Here is a 21,391-nt window from a genome sequence, read left to right on the forward strand (position 1 = left end):
AATACTTTGTCGATGTTGTTTGTTAAGATTTTTCATTTTTAGTGTATAGGAAAAAATGCCCTGTCAATTTTTATTTTTGTGGTTATGGATTTATTAGATGCCTCCTCTGTACATGAGTTTCTTGCATGCATGAGAGAAGAAGACAAGAATCAAGTGGATGATTTTGTAAAAGTTTTTTTCAAGCCTAAAGTTCTTAACCTGGACAATGCGGATTGCGTTCATTATTTTGTGGAGACTACCTGCATTTCTTTACGTCCTTTCTTAGCTTTACCTTTTAATTTTATCCGGTTTATGATTGCTGCTAACGTGTTGTCTTTCAGGCACTGATGCTAAACGAACCCTGTCTAAGATGAGCAGCCTTCTGGTAATTTTTTTGCCCTTGCTTCACCTCCTTCTCTGTATGCATAATAAATAACCATGTCTAACAAGAAAGTGGCACTTAAAGGTGCCTTCAATCAAATCTTTTTTTTATGAAGAAAAAATAAAAGCTGCTTATCTCTAGTGCCTGAAAAACAAACATGGAACTAATCCTTGCAACATTCTAATAAGCTTACCATGCCTTCACAGGTGAATTTGGAAATGTGCTCTCCAGGTGCCAGATCAATGCTTATTATGAAGGGCATTTAGCTTTGTTTGAGTTCATATTTCTCCTCTTATTGTTTTGCAGAGTTTTTGTTTCAGTCTCTGTGGTTAAATAGACTGATGACTTTTGGGTAAAAGAAAGGCTTTGTCTAGTTATAACAATTTCACTGCATGCTACTGCTGTTAGCCTCTGCAATGTAACACTTATAAGTGTGAAAATAAATGCACCATGTGAAAATTATTATTGTTATTGTTATTATTTCCATGGTTTTGTTCCATAAAAAAAGGTTCAACTTTGGTGGTTGATTCAGCTGTCGCTGCTGAAGGAAATGCATTCACGGGCACCGTTGAGAAATTGGTGAGGCTGCATGAAATTTGTGATATTAGTGTGGTCAACACATGCCAGGGACTCGTACTTTTCCAAAGTAAATGGTAGAGTTTGATTGTGCTTCTAACTTAACCTCCCCGGGAACCTTGATTGCAGCTTAGCTTTATGGTGAACTTATCAATTTCATCCAAATTTCTCATTCTAGGACCGTTAGACTGCAACATGATTTTGCCAACTCTAGATGTTGTGACAAAAACGACAGCATCGATGCCTATGAAACTTCTGATAGGCCATGAAGATATTTGCCGGCAGTCAATGAATATCAATTAGTTAGCAGCAAATTGAAGAGTAGTGGATAAATCCAAGCCCTGCTTGCAAACTTGTGCTTGGATATTAATACTCAATATATTTTTGGTATCTCACTGCACTTCAGAACATTCATTGCATACAGAGTGTTAAGAAGTTTCCATTCCACTTGTTAAAGATTTCCAGATTTTGACGGGTGTATACCGAAATCATAGAAAATATTATAGAGATGTAAATTGTTATAATCCATCTTCCATCATCTCGTCTTTGACTTTTTGGAAGAATCTCTAAATGCCCTTTTGTTTTGCATCATCGCCATAAAACCTCAACTATAGCTGCAGGCATGTGTTTTGATTTTCTTTCTGCTGCCAAATCGGTCAAACATGATCGGTGCAAGAAATGAAATCAAGAAGAATCTGAGATGTGAAATATTAAGCTGATGTACATATGGGACACTCAACCCGACATAAAACTGGAACTACCGGTTAATTGAAGAAAAGATGACTTTTTTTCATACAATGTTCAAGCAGGGGAGAAGAGATTGATCGAGTCTGCTGAACAAGTGAACGAAGCTTAGCTGCAGTATTGAAGATTTTTTATGTTCAAGCAATAGGACCATTGGCAATATGATTATTATTGCTTTCTGTTATATTTTGAAGCTGTTAGCTATGGCATTCTGCAGGTCGGTAGATTTTACTAGCAGTGGCCAATCTCCCCCCCCCCCCCCCCTCTATTTCTTAATTTCTGCCGTGTTTCAAGCACCAATTTGGATAAAGCCCAACTCCCTTTCCCATTTCCTAGTTGGATCTGTATCTGTTGGTGAGAAGGGAGAGAAGTTGGTTAGACGTAATGTGAATTTATTGGAGAATCTCCATTGTTATTCATTCTTCTTGTGTTGTACAATTCATTTTATCAAATGTTATACAAGTCATATTGTGGGCATAGAAGTGGGGTGCAGTGTCAAGTATCTCTCACGTGGTTTCTTGAAAAAGATTAACTTATTGAATTTAATGAATTGTTTAAAGAAATTGGAAGTGAGAAATATCATAACGCTTCCCTCTCTTGAGGCAACAAGAGCATACAGACAAGATGAAAAATTTATAATCATTCTTCTTTGATGTCACGTCTAAACCATTTATCTGGGTGTAGCTAAAATCAGGTTGAGAAACAACAAAATTCTTGATAAAAGCTGCGCCCCAGAAAAATCCTCATGAACATCTTGGGCCCAAATATGCTATTACCAAACTAAATTAACCAACTTCGGCCTGTTTTATTTTGTTATAGTAGTTGATAGCTGCGATAATTCATAGTTTCTATATTTATAAGTGGCTGGGAAATCAAATTGATGAAAATTTCACTTGGTTCAGTTCTCTCTGGGAACTTCAAGCCTCCGTCGGAAATCCTCCTCCATGAGAGGAAGACCATCACGCAGCTTAATCTTCGGTTCCCAGCCTAACAATTCTTTTGCTTTTGTGATGTCTGGCTTCCTCTGGCGAGGATCATCTGGTGTGTTCTCCACTCCTATGATCTCTACTTCAGGGTTGATAAGCTGCCAATGAACGTGATAAAATTAATCAAATAGGCCAAATTCATGCATGGAAAGTTTAATTGGTATTAAAGGTATTTTTGGTTTCCAGCTCATGATGATGGCGTCTGCACAAAGACCAGGACAGTAAACCCAGCACATGGAAAATACAACCAGCCATGGAGCAACGTGCTAATTTCAATGTGTCCCAAAGAGAAATTATTCCAAGCAAATTCATATCCAGGAGGAGATGCAGGCAAATTGAAACTAACCTCCTTAACAGTCTCCGCAAGCTCCATCATGGTGAATTCACCTGAAAAATCAAACCTTGGATTAATAAGAGTAACAGTTTCCATCTATTTCAATAGATAGGTCGCTAAAGAACACCAAGTGATTTGATACAGAGCTTGAAGATTAACCTGGATTTCCAATATTAATAGGCCCAGTGTTCTCTCCTTCCATAAGTCGGATGAGGCCATCAACCTTCAAGTATTTGAAATAAAGATGAAGGGCACACCAGTAATTAAGACCCAATCATGACAACTAATATCATCTACCATCATTTAATGCAACGAAAAATTTCTAGCCTACCATGTCAGACACGTAACAGAAACTCCGGGTTTGGGTTCCAGGTGCTTGAACAGTCAAAGGCTCGTTCCTGTATAAATTCACAGAACAAGTGCCAATAAGATAAAAAGTTGCGACAAGAACTTTTTCAAAAAATCACAAGAGCTGTTGTTGTACTGACTTACCGGATTGCTTGGGCTATGAAATTGCTGACAACACGACCATCATCAATGTTCATTCTGGGTCCATAAGTGTTGAAAATTCTGGCAATTCGTATCTCTGGCATAGGGGGGAAAAATAGCGAAGATGTTTTAGATGTGGGAAATCACAAAGAGAGAGGGAGGGAGAGAGCTGAGTGAATATGTTTTAAACATTCGAAAATCACAAAAAGAAAAGATAACTGTTTCAAAATTATCTCGGGGAGAGAGAGAGCTACATACCTATCCCATGCTGCCTGTGATAATCAAACATCAGAGTTTCAGCCACTCTCTTTCCTTCATCATAGCAGCTTCTGACTCCTGTAAAAAGTAGCAACATATCCACAAAAGTTAATATGCATTGCAAGTGGTACAAAAAGTACTTGTCCTTAAATACAGTATATAAGGCATCTTCAAAGAAATGAACAGTTTGATGAGGAAGACTTTTGTTCCCCAAGGAAAAACATAGAAATATGGTTCAACTTTTGTTCCCCCATCAATCTGCATGCTAAGAGTTCATAAAAAAGGTTACACTACTACATGGAGATAACTTTTCACATTTACAAGTTAATGGAAATCTAACACACCAATTGGGTTGACATTTCCCCAGTAGCTCTCATCCTGAGGATGTACAAGTGGATCTCCATAGACCTCGGAAGTTGATGTAAGCAAAATCCTGTTTGCCAATTAATGTAGCTTCAGTAACAAAGGATCATCCATTATGAAATAATAACTGCGAGCTAGAGTAGCAGTCTCAAACCTTGCTCCAACTCGCTTGGCAAGTCCCAACATATTCAATGTCCCAATCACGTTTGTCTTTATGGTCTGTCATGCATAGCAATTTTACAGGTCAAATGGCAATTCAATGGTCAAAATAAGGATTCACAGTCACAAGAACTTAGAGAGGGAGAAGTGAACAAATATATAGATAAGGACAGGAGCATGGTGTACACAGGCATACCTTTACAGGATTATATTTGTAGAAGATTGGGGAAGCAGGGCAAGCAAGGTGGTAAATTTGATCGACCTCAACTAGCAATGGCTCAGTGACATCTGCAGAGAAATAAAGCAACATCAACATGGCCATTTTAATCAATGAACAATAGAGAAAGCAAGACATCATTGACATGCATTGGCTTTGCACTGCTGGACACGCAAGAAGTTAAAAGCAACAGTACCGTGACGAATGAGCTCAAATCTTGGATGACCGATCCATTTCTTTAGGTTGTCCTTAGAGCCAGTGAAATAGTTATCCGCCACAATAACCTAGGAGACGTAATGAACTTAATTCAGAATAGACCAACCATGAAATTCAAATATTACTTACAAATTTTTATATTCTATGAATGTGTGGAAATGCTTTCCACTTGTTATTGGATGGACAACTGTCTGTTCTTATTGAAGCAAAACAGGCATAGCCAACTCAATAAAAGCCTGTCAATCTTCTTGAATATCTTCAGATGATTTTGAAACAAAATGTGCTTACCTCATTCTTTTCATTTTCCATCAACCTGTCCACCAGGTGTGAACCAATAAATCCAGCTCCTCCAGTTACCAAAATCCTCATATTGGACTACCAAAAAAAGAAAAAATCTTTTATTAAACAGAAGGGGACGCCATAGTGACTGCTGAGAAAAAATATATGTTTCTGATAATACCACCAAACAATTACCCTCTATAAAAAATCTCAATTAAAGCACGAAAACATCCACAATCAAGTGTTAATGCACAGGTACTTTTCAGAAACCCTTCCATGATGGGAAAATCTACCATTGAAATATTACCGACCCTCAATGAACTCAAAATCCAGAAAGTAAAACTAGATTGCATCTAACAAGATCTAGCAAACATTTTCTCTGAATTGCACTCGATTTTAATACTATAACTTCGGCATTCAATTTTAATATTGTAACTTCGGCATTCAATTTTAATATTGCAACTTCTTTTCCTTGCAATCCAAAACTCAATGCAACATGCATTGCAACCCAAAAAGAACAGATATAGAGAAATAAAAAGTAAATCGCAGATTGGATATCGATATGTAGCTTGAAACAAATTTATCACGATTTTGTGCCATGCAGATCATGGATCATACAAAAACTTAATTGAATACCAGAGAAAAAACAAAAAGATCACAGCATTTATAAATGGAAAAAAAAAAAGTCAAATAGTTATACCTGGAAGTACTTGGAAAATCTTAAAGGAGATGGAGTTGGAGGAGCTTTTGTTGCAGAGTTGTGATTTCCATTCGAAGCCTCCTTGGCCATTCTTGTTCAATTTCTAAACAAAATCAAGAGATTAAAAGAAAAATCTCAATCTACATCAATTTCACAAACAACCCAGAAAAAGAAAACAGTGGATGATCATCAGATGCATAAACAACCCAAGAATTAAAAACTCAAAAACCTCATATCAAACCACCCGACAAACATCAATCCAAGAAAAAAATCAAATCACCTAAGTGATGTGAAAAAAGGTCAAAATCTCAAACTTTGCTGCGAGCCATGAAACTCAAAGACTGCAGCTTTACATAAAGAGCTCAATTGTAACCAAATTGGCTTGAAAATTTAAGGTGAGCAGCTAATTATGAAAATAAACACACTGACAAACTACACCAACTTGTGACAGAGAAAGACAAAGACAAAGACGCATAAATTAAACGGGACTTCGAAATCACGAGAAGAACAAAGCTTTAAATGCCATAACAAACCATACCCCACCGATTTTTTTAAAAAAGAAAAGAAAAGAAAAGAAAAGATGACCTCAGATCTGAATCTCTCTCAATCCCGACATCCTTTTCTTTTCAACAAAAGAATAACAGAAAAAAAATCCCAAGTATTTGAGAATTAATTACCAGGATCACTTTTGCAGCAGGAAGAATTTGAGAGAGAATTTTATAATTATTATATTTATTTTGATGGGATTTAAAGATATGAAGGACTATATATATAGTGTCCGATGTTCGATTGAGGTTGAGTGGAAGCGAACGTCGCTGTTGGTACAGGGAACTTGTTCGATTTCAATCAAAAGACTCTCCGTCCCGTTGCACTAAAGAATAGGTACACGTCAGATTAAGGTTTTTTTTCTCTTTACTACATTTGTCACAAGACATGCATTTGTTTACGTCATCCGGTTAATTATCCTGGATCATGGAGTTTGTTAAGGTAGGGCGAGTCTACGAGATCCGTGTGGTCACGCAAGCTTTGATATTCCCACGTTACCTATCCTCCAACATCGGTTCATGGGTACATGTTTTCGTGTTATGTTGATTTGTAATTATTTTTTAAAATATTTTTTATTTAAAAAAATATTTAAATAAATTTTTTTAATTTTTTAAAAATTATTTTTAATATCAGCCTATCAAAATATCTGAAAAGATAAAAGAAAAATTAATTTGAAATAAAAAAATAAATTATTAAAAAAAAATATATTTTTGAAACGTAAATATAAACAACCATCAGTTGTTAATTCTATAATTAATCCATTTAATCTCTATGTACTTTGAGTTTTTGTTGAATTACTCTTTTAGAATTTTTTTAACATTCTTAATGATTGGACTTATCTAAGGTATATTCCCTTCAGGATACATGTTAAGAACTATCCAATTGTTAAGTAAGAATTTAAGTTTGAAACTGTCATTTAAAAAAATTAATCCTGGTTTTATTGAAACATCTAAAATGATTAATTAATTTAATATCTAGATATCAAATATCAAATTATTTAATTTATAGTACACAAAAAAATATTATTTTAGTAAATTATTATACTTGAATGAAATTATTATATCAAAATTAAATTAAAAACAATAAAACACGAGAGGAAGATTATAAAAAGAAGAGACAAGATTAAATTAAGAGTTATCAATTTGCCTCCTCCTCTTTCAAATACCCCCCTCGATCTTAACCCATGTACCACAAAAAATTTCCTTCCATCTCTCACAAAATTGTTTTTTTTTCTTTTTCATGCTTTACTTTTTGCTTCCTGCAACTGTTTGCATTATCTCTCTTCTATGGGAAAAAAATGATTTAACAAAAATCTGGGTTTTGGTTGGCTGAGACCACTGGTAGCTGGTGGTCTAGCGACCATGTGATTTTTAACTCGGACAGCTAATGATCCAGAAATGATTAAAATGAACTCTCCGTCAATTATCTGCCACGTAAGATACAGCACGGTTTTTTAAAAAATGTTATCAGTAAATGCCTTGTACGTGCCAGCATTATCATCCTCGTCAGATCCAGACCCATCACACGTCTTCACTCCGAAAATATCACCTACCAGTCTGCACCCAAGAAAGAAACCATTACCGACCAATCTCTACTCACAGCCCATCACGTAATGGCAATATATTAATTGTAGTCCTTTGGGAAATCTTCTTATTTGTTAGGCGTATCAAGTTCAATATTCTTGTAATCTTCCATGACAGGTGCTGATCATAGCAAATTCAAAAAGGAAAGGGGAGAGAGAGAGAGGAGGGATGATGATATATTCTATGCAGGAAAATTGCGCTGCATTCCATAATTTCACCACTTGAAGGGGAAGCATCCTACCTATTTGGTTGTTCTTGCAAAAATCTCCACCGAGAACAGGTGGCGATAGCGACTAGAAAAATACAAGAAGGAGAAGAAGAAAAGCGGTGTTGATGTGTAGGAATGCACTGTATTCCAGTATTTTACCATTTGGATTAGGGGAAGCATCCTACCTGTCTGGTTTCCGAAAGCTAAAGTGACGCATCGTGTTGTTGAAGCCTTGAAGGGGCTTTGTTAGGTTGCGATCAGGCGAAGCTCGCAGGATCTTCTCTGGTTAAGATCGATTTTTCAAGGTCTGCGCCTTGAGCAAAACAAGGAAAAAAAACAGAGCTAGTAATAATTCAATTCCTGCGAGATAATAACTCAGTGCCTTAATTAGATATCTACGATTATCAATTCCTTAAAGGCCATTTTAGTTTTTTATAATATGATTAGAATATCCACAAGTTTATTTCAACTAATACATAAGTCAAAAGGGTCTTTTAAAAAATAACTTCATCCATAACAGTTCAACATGCAGCTTATATTGCCCAACATTTGATAGAAAAACCAATAACATTTAATACAAAAATTAAGTTATAGATATAAATATAAAACACGATATTGAATAATTTAAATCGAAGAGATTAAAAAATTATTAAAAAAAGCACAAGTATCAGATAATAATTTGCAAAAAAAAAAAAAAAAACTGTGCTTCACCCATTACAAAGTTGTGGAAATGAAAGCTATTTCACTGTAATTTCACCAAACAATACGAGGTGGCTGTTAAGAGAGAGGAGAGAGGAAAGAGGAGAAAGGAGAAGGAAAAATAAATAAATAAAAACCATAAAGTAACTTTAAAATTTTAATTTCAACTTCACAAATACTATAAAAAATATCTTAATAAAATAAATCAAACAATAATAAAAAAATTCATCAACAATGACTTCAGCGTGACACATTTATTGTGAAAAAATAAATAATAAAAAGATTCTTGATACACATCTAAACTTTTATTATAACATCACTAGTGTCATAAAAACAATCTTTACAAGGTGAATTTAGTGACACCAATAAAATATCATAAATGGTTATCCGTGTGTGCCACATCTGTCATTCAAAGATGAATGGTGTCCCGTCAATATTTTTTTATTGATATCAATAATGTCATAATTAAAGATTCGATTTGTCTCTAAAGTCTTTTTCTTTATTTTATTTTTATCTCTCACATCTCATCATTATAATTTATGAAGAAATAAAAGAAAAAATATATCACAATTCTCATATAACTTAATTTTAAATCCGGGTTCGTAAAATAGCTGGGTCATAATTTTTTAAACTTAAATTATTATCAAATTTAACAATAATACCACAAAAAATTATAACAAATTAAATATTATTTTTTCACAAGCCACAACAATAACACATACAATAACCTAGTCCCGTTTAAACAATCTTTTTTCTTCGTTCCTACTCGGTAAAAAAAAGTCACGAGACACTTCCCCCTTTTACATGCTAGAAAAGCAATAGATAATCCTAAATTTAAAGTTTCTTATATTTCATAACTTAAATTTAGGCCTGGTTTGTTTGGTAGAAAATTATCTTTTAAAAAATAACTTTTTAAGTTTTTATATGTTTGTTTATCATTAGAAAAACTAGTCAACAAAAAATACTTTCCAGTCAAAAAAAAAAAATTGACTTGATTTCCAGAAAAATGTTTTTCTTTTTATATTTAATGAAAAACACTTTTCAGAAGTTGTGAAAAATTTAGAAATATTATATTATTTGTTGATTATAACAAATTTGGTCCTCAAACTTTTGATTGCTATATATTTTGTTTTGATTTTTTTTTCAATTTCACTCCTTAGAATTTGATTTATTTTGATTTTTATATTAACTTTGATTTTCATTTTTATGTTGTTATTTGCTTCTCTCTTATTGTTTTTTTAATTGAAATTTTTATCTATCAAATTTGATCCTCGATATTCTTTAATTGTTATTTGTTTTATTTGAAATAATTTATTAAATTGTAATTATTATTATTTTAATTTCATCATCTTTCAATTTTTTTATCTGTTAGATTTGATTTTCATTATTTTGATTGTTATTTATTTTTTGTGAGATAATTTATGAAATTAGATTTTTTTTTCAATTTCATTCTTATTCAACTTTTTAAGTTGTAAGACTTGTTCTTCGTTATTTTAATAAACTTGAAAAAAAACATATTGAGAAGTTATTTTTCAACTTATTTTCTATGACATAACCAAACACTAGAAAGTGTTTTTCAATTTATTTTCTATAACACTACTATACATCAGAAAATAATTCACTTTCTAAAAATCTATTTTTAAAAAAATTTACTTTAAAAAAGAACTCATTTTCCAACTAACAAATAAGACCTCAGACTCGATCACTTTTCTTCCACCGGCTTCCATGCCAACATTTTCCCTTCCTTTGCTAGCAAGTCCCAAGCTTGCAGCCAAGAGTTAATAACTCAAGAATATTCTTAATCAGCTCAAAAAATTACTTCACCTTTCTCTCTCCAATATTCTTAATTAATTTTAGTTGTAAACATGAATATTTTTTTTATGCTTTCATACATAGACTGAATTTTTTACTTAATTTCATATATCTGCACTTGTCTTTTATACTCAATTGATTTTTAAGCCTCCTTCACGTCTCAAGATACACATAACATATATTTTTTTCTATTTATATATAAAAAAGAGAAATTTTGAGAGATAAAACTTAACCTCGGAAAAAAACCTAAAACTGCCTTTTTTAAGATTAAATTCTACCCTTTAAAAATAAACACATTTGAACATTAAAAAATGTTTTTAAGTACCACAATCAAAAAATTGCCACACTTGGGCTTTGCCTCTTAAAAAAAAAACATAACGTGGGCCATTAAACCCATGTAACACACACGGCCCGTGATTACAAAAAAAACCACCCATCGACTTGCATTTGAAAGCAGCTGCTGCTGCTAGAAAACAGAGAGATCGCGAGAAAGAGAGAGTCCAAGAGACCCAGAGACAGAGAGCAGTTACTCCCGTCGTTTGAGATCTAGCCATTAGTTTGCCCTTTTCGTTTCGGATCGGAAAAAAGGGTATGTTTTGTAATTTTCTCTTTTATTTTCAAGTTTCAGAGTCTTCAATAGTGATAGAGATCGTAGATCCATATAATCAAAACAAACAATTGCATCGAAGGTTTTTCTTTTTCCTTTTTTCATCCTTTTAATTTATGTTTAGTTGTATTCACATGATTTTGAAAGGAGGAAAGTAGGTCTGGTATATAATTCATGATATGGTGATTAATAAATAAAACAGCACGAATAGAAATCACAATTGATCGCATAGCGGAGTGGATATCGCGTTAGACTCCGAATCTAAAGGTCGTGGGTTCGAATCCCACTGCGATCGGTTTCCCTTTTTTTAGTTTTTCTTTTTTCATTGTATTTTTTTTTCTGTGAATTTTATGATTATGAAATCTGGATTCCCATAATGGGAAATTGCATTCTATTGCCTGAAATTGCTGACCTGTTGCAAAAGGTTACAATTTGTTTGACTGAAGCTTGCATCTCTAGTGTACTATGGAAGTGGTAAATGCTGCTTGAGATTGTCTTGGTTTAGCACTGGGTTTGCATTGATGTCATTGCAGGTTTGATGTTTGAACCTTGTCGAGTTGATACATCTTGAGTTTGTGCAACCTGCTGTGAGCATATGAATTAGCATTTACAGGTCCTATTAACAACAGGAAGTTATCAGTGTGAATTTAGATGCTGTAGGGTGATTGGAATAAGTCCTGATTAATGGAGGCAGTACCTCTACATCAACATGGGAAAACGTGTTGTAGTTTGTCGGAGAAATGAAATGTGCGCACATCTGAATTGAAGCTAATAAATCTGGGTTCGAGTTGTACACAAGTGACTCTGAGTAACAGAAACCATCCTTAATCTTAACTGAAAGAATTTGAAATGCATTTTGTCTAGTATTTCCATCAACCGATAAGGAATGTGTCATGTTACCAAATAGACCAAGCTAATGGTGATTGTGATGGGGTTTGATTTTAAGTTGCCAAATTTGATTTGCAGGGCGTAATCGAATGAAAGTAAAATGATGACCGTGTCATTTCCACTCATGCATGTGTGTATTTTTGTAATTTGTAGTTTGTCTTCAGTGTTTTTTTTTGTGTTGACTATGATCCCTCTTGTTCACCATATGCTTGCATTTCCAGGCTTCCTTAGACTTCGATAGGAAATATAAGGCTTGAAAGGCCTTTCTTACATCCATTTTCTAACATATACAGACTCCCTTTCAGTTTTCTTTCTAGTAGTAACACAATAAGCTGAGAGGGAATGGAACCAAATAGTGATTACTACATGTAGGATTTTGAATTCAGTGTCCTTGAGGTTGTCAACCTTGTAAGCATAGTATACAGTCTCTTTCGTTAAAGTCAGATAAAATTGCAAACACATTGTTATCAATTTTGTTGTGTTACTGATAAATTTGCCCTTTATTTGTGCTTCTGCAGATGTTTGATGATCAAGATCTGGGTTTTTGTGCCAATTTTCTTGGCATTTTTATATTTGTTCTGGTGATCGCATATCATTATGTGGTGGCTGATCCAAAGTACGAAGGCAACTGAAACTTGTGTTGTACACTCTCAAATAAGTGTCCAAGTGATAGTCAGACTGTCAATTTTGTTGGCTCAACCACAGTGAAAGGTTTGAATAGACTGTTGCAGTTCCTTAATGTTTTCAATTTCTTCTTGAGGTTTTAGAATATATCTAGAACATTGTTTGTGGCAGAGATGGGGATTATATGTTGAGATTACCAGTGTTTTTACAATGATGTAATTCTATAATAAATTCTTCAAACTTGTACAGGTGCAGAGTAGGTTAAAGCTAAGTTGGACTGGCATACGCTATAATGAAATCCCCTGAGAGGTATAAATGAACAAAAAGCTAAATCCAATCAAAATGTATTTATGAAGTTATTGGAATTTATATCTCTTGAGCAGAAGATACATTTAGTTTTATTAAAACCTCTCATTGCAACTCGTGATAAATCAATTTAACAACACCAAAAATGAAACTCCCATTCATCAACAAAAAAGAAAAGAAAAGAGAGCAATAGATGATTGAGTTAGAAATTAAATTCCAACGAGGAAATCTGAGATCAATGGCGAAATATATTTTCGAGGAAGAAACAACGAATCCAAACATGTAAAAAAAAAAAAAACTAAATCAACCAATTAATCCTTGAAAGCTTAGTAAAATGGTAAGTGAAAAATGGGAAGAACATCATTGAGTAATAAGGAGGAACTTAGAGAAACGAGTCATCCCACCACCAGTGGAAATCGATGCATGGAAGTGCTGTCCGTACCAATACAGCATAAGAATTTTAGAGAGAAGATTCACGCAACGTAAATAGTTGAGGTAAGACAAAGAAAATAGATGAGTTTTAGCTGTGATTATGGTTTTTATTTGTGGCTTTTTAAGTATTTGGTAATGTTTTAAAAGCTAATGTCACAATTCTTTTTACATGTTATTTTTTCAAGGTACAATTTATATTTTTTCAAAAATCACTCTTAAAAACCATAACTTTTCCGAACCAATCTTAAATCTACAATAGAAGAAAGTAGCAAAGACGTTAATATGTCCTGGAATGCACTTGTTATGGAGGTGTAATTTAGAATAAAATTTCAAATAGTTTTCTATAAAAATTTAAAATTTTTTATTTAAATTTTTTTTATCGTTTTGATATACTTATATTAAAAATAATTTTTTAATATATTTTCTAATAAAAAATACTTTAAAAAACAATCATTATTAAACAATTCCAAAATAAAAAATATATTTTTCTTATCCATAATAATGTAAACTTTATTTGTTACCGTGTCCAGTCTCTTGACCAAAAACGGAAATGTTCATCTAGGTGCGGTTTTAAACACTATCATAAATATAAGTTGAGATCATAGTGTCATCTTGTGGCTGTAGTTTAGTGGTGAGAATTCCACGTTGTGGCCGTGGAGACCTGGGCTCGAATCCCAGCAGCCACACATTTTTTAACGATGTTCTATATTGAGACTTGACACTCGCAATTTAATCCCTTTTCTTTTTCCATTTCCTGTTGAGAGAGTGGCAGTTAAATTATCATTCCATGTCTTTGAAACTTGGAAGGGTTACCGTTACACGAGGTTTTTACATTACTGTAGCGTTTAATACTGTTGCTATCCCTTGAACCTGGCTATTTCCGTTCTTTCTTTCTCCGGTCTATCGATAAATGCTTGCTAGTAACCACCGGAGCACGAAAACATCATTATTTTATATTGCAACAATGATTCCGAGTCTTTTCAGTCGAGGATGACAGTGGAGCTGCAGGATGTATAATTCGTCTCCTTCGTGCTCAAGACAAGTCTTTATTGGAGACTTTTTTAACGGCATTTCTCTATCTAGTAAATACATGAACTGTGAAGAAATAAAATACTTTTATATTTATCAAATAAATTTATGTAAAATAATTTTATTAAAAATTAATTTATTTTAGATACATATTTAAAAAAATTAAATCATCTCTGTATATATTTAAAAAAACAATAATAATTAATATAATAGTTTTAAGCTAGGCCCTCCAGGAGGGCAAGACCCAATGTCTAGCTCCGCCACTGGTAATGTATACTTTATGACCTTTCTTCCAAAAGACAGATCCATGATCTCTCATAAGGCCCACATAGTTAGATGTGGGCTGGGATAGAAAGGCCCAATGCCTTCCTGTGGGATTTCCAGTCAACCAGAGTAAGTAAACGGACATATAGCAAATAATCATCAAATGCCTCTCGCGTTCCACTCCCGTGACGTCCACAGAGAGCGCGTCACAGTGAGCCACAAAGAGCTATCTACTATCGCCGTTGAGATCTAGTCAGTAGTCACTCTTTTAGCCTTCTCGCATCAGATCAGCTGAAAAGGTATGTTTGATTACCTCCCTCTTACTGCAATTTCGGTTTGCTTTGTTCTCCAAATCTTAGTCTTTTGCAACGAATATAACTCGATGAGAGGGAATTCGCACTAACATAATTGGAAATTGCATTTGATTGTGGAAAGGAAGTGGCCTATTTAGAAAATTTACTCTCTGAATTTGGATCTCTATTGTAGAATATAAATGCTGTCTGACATACTCTCTCGGATTTGTGTATCTTGGCACTTCTCTTTTGGGTTTATACTTCACCTAGCATTGTTTGGAACTTTGAAACATAGTACATGGTGGTTTGTTTCCTTAGTTTTCGCAATTAGGCTGGAATTTTCTTATTTTCGGGCTGTATATGTTTCTTTGTTTTATCATCAACCTGTTGGTTGAAATGGAATGTGATATGATATCCCAATAACGCTATAAAGTTAGTTGAGATTTGAGGGAAATAAATTTGTTGTTTATTTGAGTTTCTGGAAATTTTGTTATGGTGCCAAGGACACTGTCACGCCTTGAAAGACAAGGGGTGTTTAGGAGGGTGTCAGTGGTTGTTATTCTGATTTTCAATAGTTTTTTTTTTAAAAAATAAATTAATTTTTATATCCGGACATCAAAATTATGTAAAAAGATCCAAAAAAAAATATTAATTTAAAGCAAAGAAATTTTTTAATTTTTTTTTTCTAAAACACAAAAACAAATAAATCCTAAGTTTTGATTGTACTGCTTCAAATATTGAAGGGAATTTCGGTGCAACTGTATCTGCCCCGCGGCACCTTTGTGCCAGGAAGTCATGGGAAGTTTCCTGCTTAACAAATAGCTGATGAGCATGTCTGGCATTTTTTTTACTATTCCTATCAATCCAGGCTAGAGAGTAGCAGTGTGAATTTAGGGACTGCCTTTGTGATTAGAACAGGGAACAATGTTGATTTAAGGAGGAAAAGAAATATGCATGCTTGGCAAAGCTATGACTATTCGAAGTGAAAACCAGGATAGGTCGAGAAGGTGTCCTTTTTTGTTTCTTTTCGTTGGCTTTGCCCGCTTGACTACTATGCAGTTTTGAGTTGTATGCAAATCATTAAGTTGAATGTTAGATAACTTACCTTTGTCTAAACGAAATGAATCTCTAACGCATTTCATTCTGGGCTGATCTTAGTGATGAGAATTGTTCCATGATAACCAACTAGTACTGGGTAGCAGCATTACTGTTGGGATTTAATTAAGATTTGGCAATTTTAATGTGCGCAGTGATTAAATGAAGAAGTATGCATGGCTTTTTGATTCTTGTTTTTTTTTTTTTCATAACTCATGGCTTGTTTTATGTTGCTGCTTTCTATTAAGCCATCTTGTCAACTATACGTGGGTATTTCTGGGCTTGGTAAGATCATAACAAGAATTTTAATATTCTTTAAAGACCTTTAACATGCTGCAAATACATCCATTTGTCCTGTGAAGATGAAATAAATTGCAACAATAGATCTCCCCCTTTTAATGATCTCCTCTAGAGTAAAAGCATTACAGCTGAGAGGGAACGGAACTTAATAATGCATACTGGGTATTGAGCTCACACCATCCCTTGGGTTTTCAATCATGTTAGCAGTAGGACAGCCAACTGCATTTCTTTTAATGCAACAGAGTGAATTTTGGTCTTGACATTGTCAATTGTGGTTGTGTTACTGATGCATTTGGCTCTTATTCATGATTCTACAGATGTTTGACGATCAAGACCTGGGATTTTTTCCCAATTTTCTTGGCATTTTTATATTTGTTCTGGTGATAGCTTATCATTATGTGATGGCTGACCCAAAGTATGAAGGCAACTGAAATTGGTGGCGTTGTACACTCAAATAAGAGTCTGAATGATAGTCAATCAGTGTGAATTCATGTAGTTTGATCATTATGAAAGTTTTAAATAGAACATTTCAGGCAAATTCTCTAACGCTTCAAACTTTTTGAGGTTTTAGAATGTGAAGTTTGTACGCCAAGGATTTTGGGAGAAAATCAATATCTCTACCATGCCGCATAACTCCATGTGCCACGACATATTTTATCCTCATTGGTGACAGAACTGCATCCCTCTTTTTATTTTTTTATTTTTGATTATATGCTGTCAAATAACCATTTCAATTTAATAATTTAAGTTGTTAAGTAAAGTTTTAATATATAATTTATATTATTTTTTAACAGAAATTTTTTGAGCTTAAAATTTGCATAGGTCTATACTATTTTATGCTTAATTTTTATTAAATAAATAAGGATTGTGAGATTTAAATTCGTAACCGTTTGGTCATCAAGGTTCTAATATCATGTTAAAAAATCATTTTATTCTAATAGTTTAAGTTGTTATGTAAATTTTCAAAATATGATTTATATTATTTTTTAATATATGTTCAAATTTAATATATGTTTTTGAAGGAGGTTATGTTCAAAAGGTTTTCTCAACCAAAATTAACAAGACAATTATGGCACGAAAAAAATTATTTTAACCCATTTTGGCGCGAAAAGCATTCGCAATTAGACAATATGAACCCTTAAAATTAAAATTAGAGTGCTCTTGGCTTGCAGGAGATTGGCAGTTGTTTTTTGTTTTATATATATATATATAATCAACTATATTCTCAGCACCTCTAAAGCTTTCAATACCCATGGAGTATCTTGATCTTCTTCTAATGATGTAAAGATGTCTCACCAAAAGGAGGAACAAACAGTTGAATGAGATTGTTTTGATTAGATAAGGCGTCTAAAGTTACCATTGTAATGCATATTTATATGAAATTTTTAGCCTACGGCTTTTATCGAAGGTGGGCTACTGGAAGTTAAAATGTCGTTTCTGGAATTTTTAGCCTATCACCTATATATATATATATATATATATATATACACACACACACATGCACGATGAAGCATGTAGTTCGTACTACCACCTATATTGTTCATCACCGGGTTCTTATCACGAGAGTGTTTATCGCTTGGAAGCTATAATGGAGTCGGGGATAATGCTGCAGGGGAAATCCCTTCATTTCAAAACTTTTTGGTGTCATTTGAAATGAACAATAACCAATAATTCTGAAATAAGATTTAATTTTTTTAATGGCTTGTTTTTACGAAGAGAAATTCTGATTAAAACAATGATTTTATAATAATAGTGAAAATAATAAAGATGCTTGTCCCTTCGTGGCAATAGTGATAGGAATGAATGGAGAGTGATAATAATAATAATATTTTTTAATAAAAATTGATGGAGTTGAAGAAATTACGAGAATTAACAGTGGTGGTACTATAAAAATACTAATATAATGTTTTTTAAAATGGTGGCGTTGATCATGGGTTGGAGTGGTGATAACGGTAGATATATTGATATACAATGAATATAAATAATATATTATTTTATTATTATTTATTTTTATTATGACATCCTCTTTAAAAATAATTTAATGCTACGGTATGCTTTTGATATTACCATCTCAATTTCTAATTCAACTAATGTCACTGTCTCATTTCGAAATCAAAAGAACCCAATATAGATGTGATGACTTGTTCAATACTTCAAAGTTACTGCCGTAAAATAAAGCCTAGAAAAAGGAAAAATTACATTGAGGAACTACCCAAATTATTATTATTATATACCAGAATAAGAGCTCATTTTGACATTGTGGTATAGGGTTGTTTTTTAAAATATTTTTTATTTTAAAATATATTAAAAAATATTTTATTAAAAAAATTATTTTTAATATTAACATATAAAAACATGAAAAATTAATTTAAAGTAAATTAAAATAAAAAAATTCTTAAAAAGCGTTATAAAAAACAAATGAAGTTTAATAATTGCTTATAAATTCCTCCTAAATTCATGATCACTGTTGCATAATAAGATTTAAATCTCCATCTGATTTATTAACAAAAAGATACATATAAAAAAAGTACCACATTGCCATTTATTTATTTATTCAAATATTTTTATAATAAATCATGTTCAATTTTTTTTTTCATTTTTTTATCTATTAAGATAAGAATATTTTTCAATTTTTTTTAAAAAAGGGCATAAAAATAAATTGAGAATAAATACGAGTTACACTAATTCCCAATAATTCAAGGTGTAAAAATAAAAATAAAATTAAAGATACATAAATTCAGATGTAAGCTACTATAAATTGTCTAAAATCGAACCTAAATGAAAATTTGACCAAAAAACACACAAATATCAAATAATAGTTATTTTTAATTAAAAATATATTAAAATAATATTATATTTATTTTTAATTTAAAATCGCGATCATCATTCATTCTTTTCAATCACACACAGTAAAAACGTGAAAAATGGTCTCACGCATACAAAAAAATATTCCCTCTCTGTCCAATCTTAATTAATTAATTTCATACACTATTAATTTAATCAACTAATAATCTAAACATAAAAACGAGAGCCGTTGATTATAAAACAAACCACCCGAAAACCCGAAAACAAAGACGAAACACCCAAAAACAAAAACCCGACAAAACCCAGAGCAATCGCAATATCTGACTGCACACAGAACGGCTTGTTATCAGTACACGCGTCTTTCATTGTCCTAGCCATTTCCGTGCCGGTTGAGTTCGCTGACAATAACAGGTACGCAAACACCTGCACCACGCACACACCATCAAAACTCTCTTGCTCACTTCCAAGATGATTAAAACACGCATGCATACATTAACGGACGGACGGAGGGATACGAATACGTTTACCTGATCATGGCCGAAATCGAACCAGACTTGGCAAACTTCAGGGAAGAGCGTCGCGTTTCTCGAAATTTCCCAAACGGCGGCAGTCATTTCGAATAGAGAGTAAACGGCGACGATTGCATTCGCAGCAAAAACGTATCTGTCAACATTTTTAAGTGATTTTAGGAAAGAATTTTGATAAAATTAATTTTACTCTTCTCAGACATGCAGAAATCGTGAGGAAGTAGTTGGGTCAGATAAAGAATTTTCAAACAATTTTGGACTTCCTAAAAAAATCACGAAAAAGCAAAAAGCGGGAATAGATAAAAAAAATTTTTTTTTAAAAAAAACTGAATCTAGAGCATTTGAAGAGACATCCCTTTTGATTCTTACACTTTTTGTTTCCTCACGAACCAAACAGGAATTTACAGCAAAGAAAAGAGCTTAAAAAAGAGAGAGAGAGAAAGTAGTTTGAAATCTGTGATATAATATGTACATATACCTGAAAGCGTCAAAATTGTACCAATGAAAGGAATCAGATCCTCTAGAGTTAGTGAGCATGAAAACAGCAGAGGCAAGAGAGAAACAAAAGGCAGAGAATCGAAAAACAAGAATGAGTGAGTTGAAGCGTTTCAGCTTCTGTAAGGAGATGGTGGAGTGGAAGTGTTGCTGGGTCTCACCGCCGTTACGGTGGGGCTGTGGAAACCGCATGATTCTTGATGATACAGCTGGTAATTATTCTGCGGTCAGAGAAATAGGGAGGAGTCGTGAGAGAGAAGAGGGGTGAAAAGGGTCGTTAGGTATCGAGTAGTGAAAGGAAGATATGGAGAATTTTGAGGTGGGAGGTTGAGTTTGAGAGGAGGAGAGTTGTTGAAAGTCACGGGACATGACATGGGGTTTCAATGTTTCATGGGATTTTCGAGAGAAAGAGGAGTGAAAAGATTAAAAGAAAGCAAGAGGTGATTTAATGTGAGAGGAAGCAGAGTATCGATTGAGTGGGGTTATTGATAAAAGATTGATGAGAATTGAGATCAACAGTAGAGAATAATGAGTCAGTCAGGTTTTGAGGAGAGATTAGAGAGAGTTTTTGTTTGCTAATTTTGTTCAGACTAGAGAGAAGGGAATAAATAAAAAAGAGGTAGATGAGTCGAGAGTTTGCTTCAACTCTCTCTTTCTTCTTCTTCTTTTCCACGAACAAACATCTTTTCGTCTCGAAATCCTGCTTGCTTTTTTTTTTTTAATCTTTTGCTGATTGATTTACATTATAATAATTCCCCACTCTCTTTAGTTAAAGCGTGAGCAGTAAAGCACTGCCTCATTTTCCCATCTGATAATCATCAAGTCAATATTCCAGACATCCTGGTTCTACATATTCACACAGCCATTGACTTTGATTTTTCTTTGTTTTTGTAATTGACTCTGGACAAGTCAGCTAGATATTTTTAGGTAAGCTCATGGTGGGTTGTACTATGACTATCCATTAATGATGCTGTTTTTTTGATTGGATGTAGTGAAATGGTAAATTCAATTAGTTTAAAGCTCTCTTGTTGTGGTGACAAGTTAGAAAAATGTCATGGTCATTTGCATGATGGAATTTTTTTATTATTATTTCTGAGAGAGAGCGAAATCTCGGCACCTAATAATTTATTTGCATACCCATGGGTGTGTGTTTTGACTTCGAGACTCGCCGAGCTTGAACAGCATGCAGGCCGCTT

At 33.3% G+C, this 21,391-nt stretch overlaps 4 protein-coding genes, 1 long non-coding RNA gene and 2 other non-coding genes across 9 annotated transcripts; 5 read left to right on the plus strand and 2 right to left on the minus strand.

The window, feature by feature from the left end:
• Positions 1-320: 320 nt before the first annotated feature.
• LOC18101389 (uncharacterized) lies at positions 321-832 on the plus strand. The gene is made up of 2 exons (XR_002983183.2): positions 321-364; positions 568-832. It is a non-coding gene; the product is annotated as an uncharacterized LOC18101389 (long non-coding RNA).
• A 1,463-nt stretch (positions 833-2,295) lies between these two features.
• LOC7457932 (UDP-glucuronic acid decarboxylase 6) lies at positions 2,296-6,526 on the minus strand. 3 transcript variants are annotated; one of them, XM_002312046.4, is made up of 13 exons: positions 6,360-6,526; positions 5,683-5,785; positions 4,992-5,078; positions 4,684-4,771; positions 4,467-4,558; positions 4,266-4,330; positions 4,093-4,181; positions 3,749-3,826; positions 3,494-3,587; positions 3,333-3,399; positions 3,161-3,224; positions 3,014-3,054; positions 2,296-2,765 (listed from the first exon to the last, which is right to left on the minus strand). In XM_002312046.4, exons 2-13 carry the CDS (start codon positions 5,770-5,772, stop codon positions 2,580-2,582), a joined length of 1,041 nt encoding a protein of 346 aa, XP_002312082.1. In that variant the 5' UTR covers positions 5,773-5,785; positions 6,360-6,526; the 3' UTR covers positions 2,296-2,579. The 3 variants fall into 3 exon arrangements, with proteins under 3 accessions (XP_002312082.1, XP_024463655.1, XP_024463654.1); XM_024607887.2 differs by lacking the exon at positions 6,360-6,526 and adding an exon at positions 6,268-6,303; XM_024607886.2 differs by lacking the exon at positions 6,360-6,526 and adding an exon at positions 5,963-6,152.
• A 4,459-nt stretch (positions 6,527-10,985) lies between these two features.
• On the plus strand, positions 10,986-12,891 carry LOC7469815 (dolichyl-diphosphooligosaccharide--protein glycosyltransferase subunit 4A). The gene is made up of 2 exons (XM_024607060.2): positions 10,986-11,119; positions 12,544-12,891. The coding sequence occupies exon 2, from the start codon at positions 12,544-12,546 to the stop codon at positions 12,655-12,657; it is 114 nt and encodes a 37-aa protein (XP_024462828.1). The 5' UTR covers positions 10,986-11,119; the 3' UTR covers positions 12,658-12,891.
• Positions 11,360-11,432, plus strand: TRNAR-CCG (transfer RNA arginine (anticodon CCG)). Its single transcript has one exon. It is a non-coding gene; the product is annotated as a tRNA-Arg (tRNA).
• Positions 12,892-14,001: 1,110 nt separating the features above from the next.
• Positions 14,002-14,073, plus strand: TRNAH-GUG (transfer RNA histidin (anticodon GUG)). The gene has a single exon. It is a non-coding gene; the product is annotated as a tRNA-His (tRNA).
• Positions 14,074-14,818: 745 nt separating this feature from the next.
• LOC7457933 (dolichyl-diphosphooligosaccharide--protein glycosyltransferase subunit 4A) lies at positions 14,819-17,001 on the plus strand. Its single transcript, XM_024607059.2, has 2 exons — positions 14,819-14,979; positions 16,686-17,001. Exon 2 carries the CDS (start codon positions 16,686-16,688, stop codon positions 16,797-16,799), a length of 114 nt encoding a protein of 37 aa, XP_024462827.1. The 5' UTR covers positions 14,819-14,979; the 3' UTR covers positions 16,800-17,001.
• A 2,304-nt stretch (positions 17,002-19,305) lies between these two features.
• Positions 19,306-21,055, minus strand: LOC7457934 (CASP-like protein 4C1). Its single transcript, XM_002312047.4, has 3 exons — positions 20,179-21,055; positions 19,701-19,836; positions 19,306-19,596 (listed from the first exon to the last, which is right to left on the minus strand). Exons 1-3 carry the CDS (start codon positions 20,385-20,387, stop codon positions 19,381-19,383), a joined length of 561 nt encoding a protein of 186 aa, XP_002312083.2. The 5' UTR covers positions 20,388-21,055; the 3' UTR covers positions 19,306-19,380.
• Between the last annotated feature and the right edge of the window lie 336 nt (positions 21,056-21,391).

Source organism: Populus trichocarpa, chromosome 8 (assembly GCF_000002775.5).
Source record: "Populus trichocarpa isolate Nisqually-1 chromosome 8, P.trichocarpa_v4.1, whole genome shotgun sequence".
In the NCBI taxonomy this organism is placed as follows: Eukaryota; Viridiplantae; Streptophyta; class Magnoliopsida; order Malpighiales; family Salicaceae; genus Populus; species Populus trichocarpa.